The sequence below is a fragment of the Folsomia candida genome, unplaced genomic scaffold (genome assembly GCF_002217175.1).
Source record: "Folsomia candida strain VU population unplaced genomic scaffold, ASM221717v1 Fcan01_Sc019, whole genome shotgun sequence".
Taxonomy (NCBI): Eukaryota; Metazoa; Arthropoda; class Collembola; order Entomobryomorpha; family Isotomidae; genus Folsomia; species Folsomia candida.
Window position 1 is genome coordinate 2,100,762 of NW_019091211.1, and position 14,412 is coordinate 2,115,173.

The 14,412-nt window shown below is 38.4% G+C and overlaps 4 protein-coding genes across 5 annotated transcripts; 1 reads left to right on the plus strand and 3 right to left on the minus strand.

Annotated features, from left to right (window-relative positions):
* The first annotated feature begins 852 nt into the window (after positions 1–852).
* LOC110857668 lies at positions 853–3,922 on the plus strand. The gene is made up of 5 exons (XM_022106271.2): positions 853–1,341; positions 1,403–1,709; positions 1,782–2,277; positions 2,380–3,095; positions 3,151–3,922. The coding sequence occupies exons 1-5, from the start codon at positions 988–990 to the stop codon at positions 3,687–3,689; spliced, it is 2,412 nt and encodes an 803-aa protein (XP_021961963.1). The 5' UTR covers positions 853–987; the 3' UTR covers positions 3,690–3,922.
* Positions 3,923–4,230: 308 nt separating this feature from the next.
* Positions 4,231–7,085, minus strand: LOC110857669. The gene is made up of 4 exons (XM_022106272.2): positions 6,739–7,085; positions 6,503–6,649; positions 5,825–6,436; positions 4,231–5,759 (listed from the first exon to the last, which is right to left on the minus strand). The coding sequence occupies exons 1-4, from the start codon at positions 6,952–6,954 to the stop codon at positions 4,926–4,928; spliced, it is 1,809 nt and encodes a 602-aa protein (XP_021961964.1). The 5' UTR covers positions 6,955–7,085; the 3' UTR covers positions 4,231–4,925.
* A 210-nt stretch (positions 7,086–7,295) lies between these two features.
* On the minus strand, positions 7,296–10,923 carry LOC110857670. Of its 2 annotated transcripts, XM_022106273.2 has the most exons (7): positions 10,737–10,923; positions 10,053–10,170; positions 9,452–9,544; positions 9,306–9,387; positions 9,135–9,232; positions 7,934–8,603; positions 7,296–7,816 (listed from the first exon to the last, which is right to left on the minus strand). In XM_022106273.2, exons 1-6 carry the CDS (start codon positions 10,817–10,819, stop codon positions 8,571–8,573), a joined length of 507 nt encoding a protein of 168 aa, XP_021961965.2. In that variant the 5' UTR covers positions 10,820–10,923; the 3' UTR covers positions 7,296–7,816; positions 7,934–8,570. The 2 variants fall into 2 exon arrangements, with proteins under 2 accessions (XP_021961965.2, XP_035714024.1); XM_035858131.1 differs by having other exon boundaries at positions 7,934–9,232.
* Positions 10,924–11,093: 170 nt separating this feature from the next.
* LOC110857708 (delta(24)-sterol reductase) lies at positions 11,094–14,297 on the minus strand. The gene is made up of 7 exons (XM_022106320.2): positions 13,440–14,297; positions 13,268–13,373; positions 13,086–13,204; positions 12,874–12,968; positions 12,209–12,734; positions 11,973–12,148; positions 11,094–11,897 (listed from the first exon to the last, which is right to left on the minus strand). The coding sequence occupies exons 1-7, from the start codon at positions 13,773–13,775 to the stop codon at positions 11,744–11,746; spliced, it is 1,512 nt and encodes a 503-aa protein (XP_021962012.1). The 5' UTR covers positions 13,776–14,297; the 3' UTR covers positions 11,094–11,743.
* Between the last annotated feature and the right edge of the window lie 115 nt (positions 14,298–14,412).

The following is a 14,412-nucleotide window of genomic DNA, read 5'->3' on the forward strand; positions in this document are numbered from 1 at the left end:
CCGAAAAATTTTGCAATTTCGGCTACCAATTTCTCCACTGAGCTACAGCCTAGACGATACATTTTGGTAACCTAAACTAAACGGGATCGTATTGGGGAAGGTCCCGGCTAGTGCCCTCGACTGATTGACTTTTTCGAAATAAGCCTTGGTTTTTAAGATATGGCGCGATTTCTAAAATTAAAATCCATAACTCATATTTGGTATGAAAAAATAGAAATTTTCAGCGGTTTTGCCGCATAGCTTGTTCTAATTGGAAAAACTGCAGCACCGACATCGAGGAAAACGATGAACAGAATCTCTGGCCACGCCGGTTTGTATTTCACACTACTGATTTTGACTGCATGCCATTGATGTCGGTGCCATCCAAATCTTGGTGTGAAGAGGGCTTTATTGACGCATAAATATTCCACCAAACTCATGTTTTTTGCATGACTCGAATACTGCGTTTACATATTAATACATACATATGTATATGATATCCCATACTAAGGGCATTAAAAGCTTAATTTATAAGTTGTAAATTACAACAGAATAAAATTAATCAATTTTGAAGAATAACAGAGTTAAGTATGAATTTCATGATAATTCGGAAAATGAGACATCAAGCCTAGGATTCATATAAAAAGATATTTAAAAAATGTTGACGGAATCTCTTACAAATCTCGAAATTCATACTAATTTAAAAACATAAATTCCCACTATGCAAAGTTTAATGGTTTAAATTTCAGGTAATATGAATAGGAAATAGAAAAGTGTTGTGTGGTAAATATAATTGCATAACAATTTCATCAACTTTTCCACAGAACAAAGACTTGCTTTAGATTTTTCAGTATCAGTGCACTTAGGGCATAACGAGAATATGAGAGAGTCAGAGCGAGGGGTAAACTCTTCAACCGTCACCGAGTCGTCATTTCCAGCTGACGGAGAGTGAGCCATAACAAAAAATATATAAATATTTCCCCCTTGGGTATACCCCCCGCTATAAAAATGTCAGTAGTCGAAAATTCTAAATCGCGTAAGAAAAAGGGTCCTAAAGCAAAGAATCCGCCTCCTCCGGTCAAGTTGCCAGAAACGGGGGTCACCATTCCCCAAAGTTCTCAAGAACTGATAACAATCCGTCACGTTACGACGAGAAGCATCGTCATTTCCGTAATGAATCGCATCTCTCGTGACGCCATCGATCCGGAAACCTTCGCGGAAAACCTGTCCGAGCGGAAATGGGTGGAGCTGATGGTGTTAGGGTGTTCAGAAACCCACTCCACGTATGACGAGAGTATGGAGGTGGAGCTGAAAATGGAAAATTGTGTCAGTATCGAAACACTGGTGAAGAATGTGGGACAAGTGAGTTTTATGAAATTGGTTTAAAATTCATGAATTAATTTTGATTTTACTTTTAATGAAGGTCTTGAAAGGGAAGTTTTTCCTTTGTCGAACCATAACTCCTTCAAGCAAGATGGTCGGACTGGACGCCGCTGTGGAGGACCCGGAAGGAAAGCTGGCCATGCGACTAGCCATGTTTAATTACTCGGTTGATGCTTTCATGAAGAAGTCAGATTTCGAGGCGGTGCTCCCACTGGGGACGATGTTAATTGTGAAGAATCCCGTGTTTCAAAAGCCTTACGACAAATTCGCCGTCCTTGGGTTGATTGTTGAGAATCCGGCGGATGTAGAGATACTCAGCCCGAAAAGGATGAGATTGCTATTTCCAGGTACGCTACGATTTATAAATACATCAAGTAAATATCTTTATAATTTACCTTCATAATAATTTCTGTGTCCAGATGTTAAATGGGAGTCAGATCTACCCCTCGAATCTCGAGCCTTGCTGAAATCGCTCCCCTTTTGGGAGTTCTCTCCTGACCTAAGCGACCTCGAGATTGCGACCAAGCTCAAGAACGTTGGCAACAAGGGATTCGTCGAAAACCGATCAACCGATGCGATCCGATTCTACGACCTGGCTCTGGAATACTTACCTGACGACGGGGAGGAGATAACCCCGGCAGAAACGACGCTTCTAGTGGATATCCTTACCAACAAGGCGGCTGCTCTGATAAAGCTGGAATGTTTTAATCCAGCTCTAATTTGTACTGAGGAAGTTCTAGGGATGGATGATGGCCACGTGAAGGCGATCTATCGTCACGCCAAGGCGCTCTTTGGACTTAGACTGTACTCAGCATGTACTGAATTTCTGGACGAAAAACTCAACCAATACCCATCTCTTGGAGAGCAGAGTAAAGACCTTCTCAACTTGAGGTGCTTATCCTTAGCAAAATCCAAGTTAGTAAAAAGCAAATTTTAATTAATGCATTTAAATCCTATTTATCTATTTTAGCGGTTGAGAAGTTGGCTTTATTCATTTTTTTATTTATAAATATTCAGGAAAATTCTTCCTAAACTGGGCGAACCACCTGGCATAGAACTTATCCGTGCTCTACTCAGACCAGCGCCACGGAGCTTCAAGAAGCCTCAACCTCAGAAAGATTTACCGGTCGGGATGGTGGATCGCATCTCCGAATTTCGAGGTCCAATTGTACTCCAGCCGAGTAAAATTGGCGAGGGCGATGGACTCTTTGCCACTCAAGATCTCGAGCCTGGATCAATTCTCCTAGTTTGCAAACCCTTCGCCGCGGTATTTGTCACCCCGAAGGAGAAATGGACGTTTACATTCAACACGACTCCGCACGAATATCTTGTCGGTGTGATGGCAAATAAGATTTGGCTGGATCCTCATCTTGGCCGGGATCTTTACACCCTCTGGGCTGGACCTGAACTAAAAATCTTGACGGATAAAGACTCTAATGTGACAAAGGTGGATATTGCTCGGATCGAAAATATTTATGCATATAACTGTATCGAGGACTTTGAAGTTACGGACCCGAGCAATGAGGACGAGTTCATTTCTTGTGGTGTTTGGATCCCCTCGTCTAAAATCAATCATAGCTGCGTTGACGCCAACGTGGTTTGTCGGCACCATGACTCTGGCATGGTCATGATGGTCACTACTTTCAAAAAGGTGAAAAAGGGGGAGGAGATTCTCATGAGCTATGTCGACCCACTTCTGCCGTTGTGCAAGAGAAATTTTATGGAAAGTTATGGTAAGAAATGTTACATTTCTGCCTGAAAAGTAGTTTTAATCTGTTAGTTTTGCAGGTTTCACGTGCAAATGTCGACTGTGCAAAAAGGACCGATCCGAATGTCCCGTTGTGATTGCAAAGAGAAGGAAGTTACTCGAAAGTCTAAGCTACAATTCTATCACACGCGTGTATACGTATAATCACGACACTCTCGTACGTGACTTGGGAACGATCCTCGAAGTAGAACGTCTTCGTGCCGCGACGCCAGAGCTGAATTATGCTTTGGCGAATTCTAAAATTTTTACCATTGCTGCCGGCGTGTCGGTTGAAAAAGGTCTTTACACCCTGTGTTTCCACGTTTTAAAGAAGATATATGCCGTTCTGAAGAACGTCCCAACCACCTACATGCATATAGACCTCATGGAAGCCATTCTGGTTTGTTGTATGAGAATGAAGAAGGAAAAGTCTGAGCTTGAAAAATGGACGCAAGAACTGAGGAAATACTGTTGTATTTATGCCGGTACTTTGGAAAGTGTTCGGGGTGGATTTCATCCCTCAATTCCGGAGGATTTGAAAAAATATGGAATTGAATTCTTCGCCCGTGGCCCGAACTAATTAATTGAGAATGCTTAATATTTCTATTTATTGTCTGTCTTATGAGTAGTTTTAACACTGACTGTTAGTTTTATCCCATGCGTTGATCTTGTATGGCTAATTTTGTTGATTAGTTTTAGTTTTAGACGAGTTTATTTGCTTTAATCTACTTACTTTACACATTTAACTTACTTTAATATAACTAAACTTGATTAATTTACAATGAACAATTAAATTGGGATAAGTTACGAATACGTCTTGCGTGTTTTTGATAAGTGCTTACTTATTTCCAACTTTTTCCACGTGGGCGATTCGCACGGTAGACTAGCATTTAAGTACATACAGATTGCAGGAACACACATACAGCATTCACATGTGAATGCACATTAAATTAGCAGAGACAAATATTGAGTAAAAAATGTGAAATATGTAGCAGCTCAAGAGCAAAATCGTGAAAATAAACATGTCATTTGCTGAGGTGCATGCGAAATCAGAGGATCGCACGTTACTTTACATTTTCGAAGAAAATTATGCAGGGTCCATTGCAAAATCTACACACATGTCTATCAAAAGTTTCAATTTTTTATTCATATTTAGCAAATTACAAAATTTATTGAACAATTGTAAAGATTCAAAAACCCCATCTGCATACATAAATAATAATAAATATGTAAGTAATCCCAATTAAGAAATGAAACTAAATATTCACTCGATGATAAAACACGACTCGACGAATCCCATTGACCACTTTGATCCCTTGAGCATAATAATTGTCGGCCAGTGTCGCGTCGAGGTACTCGCTTGAGGTGAATTTAATCCTCATAAGGGTCTCCGTGCAGTCGGGCGGAATTATGGGAATTTCTGGCTCCTCCTCCAGTGGAGGAAGAGCGGGAGAATCTTCATTTTTCTTTGACCTTTTCATCTTCTTTGAAGGTAAAATACTTCTGGCGGAAAAACCAAGGGTGTTATCCGAGGGTAAGAGAAACGGATTCATTCTTATGTGGACGTTTGGATCTGTGATGAATAAGATTGCATTAGAAGAAGTCGGGTCTGGAAATGATGCCTGGGGTAGATCATCATCATCATTGGGTGGAGGGGGGAACAAATATTGTTCTTGTTGTGCATTATTGGCATGTTTTGCATGGTCCGGATTTGGTTTGGATTTTATTTTCTTTTTTGATGCAAGAGTTTGAATTTGTTCTTGAACTGGTGGCTCATCTAAATTGACCTCTGGTATAGAAGTAGGATCGTTCTCATTTATAGTGGTTGCCTGGTGGAGTTTTTCCTCTCCGGATTCGGGATGATCGGGTCATCTGATTTTTTCTCGTGTTTTCTTTTCTTCTTTTTCGAAATGGATATATTTGCTGTCGTGCTGCTGTCGTTGGGGTCAGAATCTGTAAGGCCTTGACTTTGGAGTGGAATAGATTCACCGTCCCGTTTCCGTTTCTTATTTTTCTTGCAAGTATTCGTTGCCGTGGAAGATAGAGGAGGTTCTGTATTCTCTAGTTTAATGTCTTGTGGGGGTAATTCTTCTGTGTCAATTTCTAAATCTGTGGGGTCGACAGTGGAAACAACTTTCTCAAGGATCACGCCAGAATTTTCATCCGTGTCACGTTTTTTCTTCTTCGTTCTTGGAGGGGGTGACGATGCAGTTGCAGTGGGTGATTGGTAGTCAAGCTCTGGTGTGGGTGGGGGTGTCAAATCCGTTGCCTCCAAAGTTGATTGTTGACCTTGATCATTAGTATATGTTTGATTTGGGACTAAATTGGCCTCGGTTTGACGCTGGTCACCACTGGATTTATGTTTATGCTCCTTCTTTTTTAGTTTCTTGGCTCCGTCCTGAACAATTTTAGCGTCTTCTGAGTTGTCACTTCTTTCCGTCTCCTCTGCTGGTCGTAAAGGTCTATTCGTAGACATCGCCTTGAAGAATTTATCTGGCTCGTAACTGACCCTTGAATAGTCCATGGATAAGTCCATGTTTGGATACGCTTCATGTAAAATGGCTTTCGTAATTGAAAAGTCGCCCCCCTTCGGTGTGGGATTGTGCAAGTACCGTACCGCATTCCAAAGATTAGCAACGTGCTCTATATTCTACGAGATTAAATGATGAAAAATTAGCATATCGATTAGCATTGGTATTTTAAATTTATTTTCACCTCTTTTTGGACTGCTGCTTGAAAAAGTCTACCGGCGAGAGCGTCCACTTTACGTTTAGCTCGACGAATTTCGCCGATCGCAATCCTTCTCTTCTCCAACACGCCGACATAAACCCAAAGGAAGGCCAAAGCGTCGATGACACCGAGTGACTCGTTTTTACTCATCTTATCCAACATGTGCCATATTGTTCCATTAGCTTTTTCGTTAGCAGGACAAACATCCACCATCTCTCTTATCAGTTTGGGCACATCCGTCAGACTCATGCCGGACTGGATCTTTTCTCTGAAAGAAGCTTGCAACCGCTGGAAGATGTGGGGGATCTCGATTCGTTCCGCAGTTTCGAAGATTGTCGGGTAGAAGTCTGAAATTGTCATTTTTACAGGGTCACTTCCGTAAACAGCTGGTCCAATATCGTCCAACGACTTGATTTCTGGAAAGCGTTTGTTTTGAGACAAAATTCTCGCTTTGTGAAGGATAATTTCCTCTATTGTGCATGTTCCTAGTTGGGAATGTCCAATTTTCACTAATTCTAGAACTGTTTCTCGACTCAGGGGACCCAACCTGCCTGAATGGTCCATCATCACCATGATTTGGTGTAGGTCGAACAAACTCTATAAATAATAATTGACATTGATTACAAAATGGAAATTGTGTAGCAAATATTTAAGTTAACACACGCTGGCACGACGAAGGATGCAAAATTGGAAGAATTCTTTCAATTTTCGACGACCTGCGTCAGGGGGAAGGTTTCTGTGGTTAAGAATTTCAGAAATTTCAGAATAAGCCCAACATAACGGAACCCAGTGATCGCCATGGTTTAAAGTCTGTAATGAATAAAAATATGAAATAATAAATAAAATGCAAAGGCATATCACAGCTCATATTTTTAAATTCAGTTTTAAATTAGTATTACCACTTTGTCCTCGAGAAGTTTGAGATATTGATGGATATAAGCGTTCGGTTCGGTCTTGGTATATAAGACCAGTTTTATAATAAGGGTCATCTCCCTTCCATTCTTAATTTTACAATTTCTTTGGTTGTTTGCAATATATTCAAAAATAATTTTATCGATTTGATCTTGAAACGGAAAGGTACGGGGATGCCCGGTTGGTCCAGGCATAACTACCATGTTTAAAATATGGTAACTGTACTATTTACGTATCTTATTTTAATAGTTAATTTTTTAATTAATTATTTGCGAGTTTTTCTTTGCAGCCGGTCGTAGGGATTTTGTCTGCAGCCGCGAGCAGTCGTTTTTTAGCATACGAGAATATTGAGCAATCACCAATCTGATAGTTACCAACCAAATGCATGATGCTTCGTTCATGAATTTATTTGCATGCATGTATTTAAATATATACATATTAAAATATATATTTGTAAATATGCGCATGTATTTAGTTCAAAGTTATACAAAAAATTGTACCCAATTCATTAAAAGAGGATTGAAAGATCAGTGGTCGAATTTTAAACGTTAAAAAAAATCTAACCGAATATAATTTAATTCCCCCTTAAAAATTATTTTCATGGAGTTTGAACTGATATTAAATATTTACATATCTATCAGTATTTAGCATTCAAGACACGACTTGGGATTCTTCTGGTAGTACAATAATTAGGGAATCTGTCGTGTTGGGTGGTTCCAGTTGTGGCGAAAGAGTCGAAATATTACCAAATTCTGGCAGGTCAACGAGGGTCGACTCTGAAAATGTGACATCGGTAACCAGTGGGTCCTCAGTGGAACTTGGTACCTCGATAGCAATGCTTATCGTGGTACTACTAATTTCTGGTGGTGTGAAAGTGGTCAGTATTTCCGTCTCATTTAGAACAGAAATTTGTTGAGTGTAATTGTAATTAACCGAGGAAAAAGTGGTTGAGGGAATCGTTATTGGTCGCGTGGTTGACGGTCTTGGACGGAAAAATGCTCCTGGTCCTGGTATTGGAATCGATATTGGGAAGTATTGCCCAATTCCGGTAAATATTCCGGGAAACTGTTAATTAATTTGGTACAATATAATTTATAAGGAAGTTTTTTCGAAGAATTTTAACAAAATACAGTAAAAAATTGAAATTTAGTAAAAATTTGGATAAATTATGAATATCCATACCTGAGCTACACCTGAGGCGAGCAAGATTGAGAAAAGTGTGAACGGTTGAATTGCTTCCATGACTATCTACCAGGTGCTTGGGTGTGAATAAAATTAGCAAACAGTTGGTGCTATTTATGCGACCGGAAAAAATGATGTTATGCGGAAATTGAGATCTCCAATTTAAATTTGACATTGCCTTTTTTGTGTTAAAATAAGTTTCTGGAGTAATAATTGGAATACCTATATGCAAACTGGCAGATCGCATGTACATGTATAAATTAATGCATGTGTATTGTGTGGTTGCAATAATGCTGCATAAAATATTTCATGATAAATTTTGGATATGTCAAGTCATCTTATCAATGATAAGTTATCATTCTCTTGTTAGTTACAAAAAATTGTGTGAGTCATCCAACATACTATTCCCAAAATTCGTCAAAATTGACCCTTCCCTGTGCACGGATCTTTGACAAATTTTGTATGCAAATTTTTGTTTGTTTTGTAAACTCCGAGTAAGTTTTTCCCTACAGTTTTTCAAATTCATCAAATTTCAGTTCAAATTTATGAAATTATTTTGTACAAATTATGTATACAAGCAGTAACGCTTTACTTTATTACTCTTGTTCGCATAACGAAATATTGAATGGTTTGTTGCTCAACGGACGGCATACTTCTCATCGTCACACGTCTGTCAAAACATATTAACAATTGTTTAAGATTGGCAATTGCTTAATATATGTAATTTGAAGTCACTTCAAAGTCTGCAAGACGATAGTGGGACTTTGCGAGTCTTGAGGGCAGTTGCACACAAATGCACCCAAAACTTTTCACATGTTTATAAAAATACGACTTGAACACTTTTATAAATCCAGTATTAAAATAATACCAAGCGATATTCATACATATATGACTATACCAAATTGGTATTATTTAGTAACTTATAAATAACTAGTACCGTGTAGTATATAAGAGCTTGCTTGGTATTAAAGTTTTGATGTTTCGGTAGGAAATTTCTACGGACCGGTACTAATAATTTTAATACCAAGCGGTAGCAACGTCAATACCGAGAAATCAATACCTGGGTGGCTAGATATACCAGATTTCTAATAGTGAACGTACATAGACCATTTGACTTCGAAATGGACTTGTGCATAAATGGTGGATTTTATGTTCAAATATAATGCATGATTAGTCCCCAAATTTGGCGAAAAGGGCTCACCAAGCTTTTTATAGAACATACGAAGAATTGTGCGGACGACGCGCATTTCTCTGACTCGTCAAAAGTTAGGGAAAAATTTCCATGTCTCGTATCCAAATCTGATGATATAATTATTACATGAAATTACAATTATTTTTTAGTTTTTTCGAACACATATTTATTAAAACTCACAATCCTTCCCACATTGGTATCTCGCCCGAGAAATTTTTGTATAACTGTCGCGCCCTTCTTTCTGCGTCATGTCGAAAGTTTCCTAAGTTAAGAAAAGCTATGTTATATTCGAATTGGGGGATTTTGGCACTTTAAATTAAACATACCATTGTTACAATATCCGCCATTGCGTAATCCAATTCGTCCTCTTTTTCGGGCACGATGTACTCAAAGTTTCGATAAACGCAGATTAAGAAGCACTACGAATATAAAAAATTGAAAATTTTGTTTTATACCGGGTGTCAAATATTATCCCTGATAAGCATATTCAAACATGGCCAAAATATGGCATAAAATCAGCTTCAGAATTATTGAATCCATAATTATGTTATTGTTGGGGTCATTTTCGTGTCATTTGGTGGAGAACGAGAGGTATCCATCAAATGACACCCTGTCCAAATATGGTGTGGGGTGGGTCTTTCTTTACCTAAACATTTTCATGCAGCGGAAAAAAATACGATTTGCATGTAGATTAAATGATTCTGAATCCTGTTTTAATTTTGATCATGTTTGTTTCAAGGACGGTTTGTCCACGGCGTCGAATTTGTGATCAGCAGATCTGAACTTTAGAAGGATACTTTGCCCCAGAGTTTCCACGCCTGATCAAGATTCCGATGGTGACAAATCGTCGTTTAGGCCAGCAGATAGTTTGTCGGGATGACAACCTAGAACCATTTTCTAACGATTTGTACATAAAACGAAGCTCACCAAATAAGACGCCGTCGTGGTATCGCGACACTTTACACTTGCCCCGAGCACTCTAGATGAAGGTTCTTTAAATCCTGGATGACATCCACTAATCCCATGATTCAACGTTGCGTGGAAGCTAAGAGGTCAACTTTTGTAGTAACGACTCGGTTAGGTAATAAAAATTAAAATAGTTCAAACCCGACCAACATCGAATTACCGTTGCCTTTGTTTATATCATTTTTCACGTAAAGAATTAAAGGATACGGCTGCCGTATGCCGAGCCGGATACTGGAATTTCACTGTATGAATGTACAGCATTTGCCGTAATATGCAAATGCATCAGCACCAGTACCAGTGATTGAGGTGCAAGTAACCACTTGCAAGAAATAACCGAAGAAAGTGGTTTTACAGTGGAAAGGCAAGGCCCATGAAACTACTTTCCCCGGCTATAGGTCATAGAGCTCGTCTCTAGATGCGCATATTTTTTTGCACTTTCTTGCAATTTCTTGTACCCTAAATTTTTTGCGTTTCTTGCTTTCCAGCGCAACAAATGTAGCAGAAATCGAAACACTCACCATTACAGCATAACGCACATGGTTTCCTCAGCAAATTGGATACCCATAGCAGCGGATTAATATTTGGGTTGGTTGGGTTTTGGTTTACAATTTACTACGCAATCTACAAAAATCCATCTTCGCTTACCGTTGGAAATATTCTTCTGCGAATTCCTGTCCATGCACGACATGCAAAATAAGGAAAAGAGGAATTAAAGGCCTACAAAACATTTTTTGAAACCCTTATGTATTTGAAATTTAATCCATTCGTTGAAAATTCTGGATAGCGACTGGATCAATATGTTCATTAAAGCAGCTGCATTATTGTGTTACACTTGGAATGTTGTCCTTGGCATCTAAATACGTAATACTAAACTATAAATTTAACCAAGCTTTTAACCCTTCATTACCATTCAGGAAAGGTTACATTGTCTAGAGCATGAAATCATGACAACAAAGGAATCGTACACTGGATTGATTTTGCAATAAATGGTGTTTTTCATTGTTACTTACATACATATTTATTGATGTTTATTAGATTTGTCACAAATCATTTGTGCATCCATTAATGCCACCATTTTTTAGCTCAACTAATTTACACCTGAAGCGAATAAAGAAAGCAATACGGGTAATATTGCACCCTTTGAGCTGATATTACATGTATGCATGTATTTAAACGGCAAACATAAGATTAAAGCAATATCATTTAAAAGAGAAATACTGGGCGTACTCACGGCAAAGCCTCGTTTAGAATCGCAACTCATTTACGTACATACAAAGCCTAAAGAAATTTGCGTTGTGTTAGTATTCAGAAAATTAAATTTAGAAAATTTCTCGAAGCTATTAACACAGTACTGTTATCCTATTTTGATTAATGTACATACATATAATGATTTTGATCAGTTATTTGATGCACGGGAACGAAGCTAAAAATTAACAAGTCTGATAACTAAAAAAATACTTAAAATATATGACGTTTCAGGCCACTTGGCTTACATCTTTATAACGTGAATTTTACACATATATTAAACCTTATGTCATCAACACTCAATATGTGAAGTATATTTGGGTTTATCGAAACACAACGAAAGCGATGTTACTTAATTACCTAATCTCATTTTGCACATGAATCACCCTGCATTTTGTCCGAACGAACTATTTGATTCGTCTCATAGCCTTGTCGAAAACGTCTGGAAATGCTTTTCTGCAACTGCTCGACGCCTGCCGAACCTTATCGTACGGAATTGTATAAAACATTTGGCGCAAGTCTTCCTTATTCAAAAATACGTCCGCATACAATCCAAGGAATCTAAATAATACGTAAATTGTCACTATTTTGAACAATTTCCCATCATCTGTTAGTTTCTTTAGCCTGGAAAGTTACCCATTATTTTTTAGCACATATTGTTCGCATTCACGAATTCTGTCGGCAATACTGCGACCTGCGTTGATCGGAGTTCCATAAAAGCCAAGATCCATGTAATCCCCACCATAAACAGCTGGCGTCTTCGCCATTGACCGATTCTGAAGCTTCACTGGACAAAGCCAAATAGGGTAGACCTGTGCCAATGTCAGTGGTAAGGTACTAATTTAAATATGCAAATATTAGTTAGTCACAACCTTGTAAATCGTGTCACATTTTTGCAAAAATTCATCCAATTTTACAGTAGGGACGCAAAAATCTTGAAGTAGTTGAATTCGAGTAATAAATCTGTAGAAAAAATTTGGAAACAGGGCCCACACCGCGTGTATATTCAAAGGATGCACCCATCCAAAGACAAGCATGATTAGCGGGTTACTCAGAGCGGGCAGTGTATTTTCAAACTGCCAAAACATTCCTCGCGAATGTCGATGAAAATAGTCGCGGAGAGGAAAGTACTCAATATATTTGGCATTATTTTTAGACGATTTCATTCTGCTCATCACGTTTTCCACGATATTGTGAAAAAACGGCTTGTACCATCGATTAATATAATTTATCCGAGAAGGGTCGGACGGGTTGGAGGTCATGTCGCCAAACATGAGCATGACGTCGGTCATCGAGTAAATGATGCCTTCCACGTACGCGTGGTTCTTATTTCTTTGCTGCATTAGCTTCACAGCGTTCGGGATCGAATCGACGTGGACGTACTCGATTTGCATGTATCTGAAAATACGGGGTTGGATGAAATTAAATATGGTCAGATCTTTTTTAAATGAGAGGTTTTTACATGTTTATGATGGCCAATTTCTTAAAAATCAAATAGGGATAAGACTAGTTTTCTCGGATGTGAATGAAAACTTACTTTCCAGCAGGGATCAGCGGTATAGATACTGAAGTGAGAAACCCGATCGTTCCGTAAGAATGAGAGACTGCGTAGAAATAGTCTGAGTTTTCAGTCTAAAATTAAAGTTTACAATTTCAATTTCTCTGGATCGTTAAAATTTTTAGCGATATATTTTAGCGAAATATAAATATTCCTCTGGAATAAATTTGAGGATTTTATTGTTTCCTAACCTCTGAACAATTCAGAACGTCGCCATCAGCCGTGACCAATTCGAAAGAGGTCACAGCATCTGCAAACACTCCGTAGTGATGACTACTCGTCTCACACCCTGCCCCACAGATTAGTCCACCTGAAAAAGTGTCAAAAAATTAAATTGTGTAGGTGACTTCAAATTTAATAGATAAGATCTTACCGACTGTTAACGAATCCAATTCTGGAACAACTGGGATGGTAAATCCCTTATCCGTAAGTATTTTAGTTAGTTGGCCCATCATCATTCCAGGCTCGACGATTAACCTCTGCCCAAAATTAATTAAACAATTACTTCATTGCTAATTACTAGACAAGGAAATCCTTTATCTCACCTTGTTCTCCACGTCGATTTCAATTATGTCATTTAAATCCACTTCCACCTTGTAGAAACCTCTTTTGTCAACTTTATGAATTGAGAAGCTCTTCCAGCCTGGTTTCGCAGTGCACATGTGACCCTTTCTGCCACCCTCGATCCATCGCCGAACTTGAGCCTGGACGTTTTCAACCTTTTTCGCATGTCGTTTGTGAGTCGTATAACAATTTCGGGTGCTCATGTTAAAATAATTAAATATTTTGACACATGGTCCGATGAAAATTAAAAGAACAATGAGCATAACGAAGTCCAGGATGGACCGCAAAATGGAACGCCTTGGTTGTTTAATTGCCATTGTTGTTCTCGTGCAAATGTTACCTTGACACTAGACTAGATTTTTGATGACCTGGTAATCTTATAGCATGCATATTTCCTGTCTGGCGCTTCATAAAGAAGAATCAAGAATTAAAATCTGAGCTTGTTAATTGTAACAATGTTTCAAGTCGGTATGAAAGTGTTTTTTTTGTGGGAGAAATTATTCCAGTTTGGGTTTCGCATGTGATGAGATGTCTCATGAGATTTGATAAGGTTAACTGAATGCTGAGCAAGTCTTGTTTTGTGGTAACTATTTACTATGCTGGTACCTATTTAATATGGTTATCCAGATATTTAAATATGCTATGCTTTATTACGATTTCTGCCCTGTTGCGCAATATATTTACTTACGTAAGGAATGTTACGATTGTTGATTTAAAGTCTAACATTTATTGACGACATTGTCTCTGAATGCAATCGGATTATTTTAATTCCCATGGTTGGTCTAGCTTGACAGTAGACTTGTTGACTTGAAATTTGCTGAATACATTGTAGTAAATTTATGTGGATGTGTCTTTAGTTCGATGCTACTGGAAGTTTATAACTTTTGATTATGCAACATTTAGACTATGAAATTTGTTGTTTTTGCTGGGTAATTTTGTTTTTTACGTTTGCAT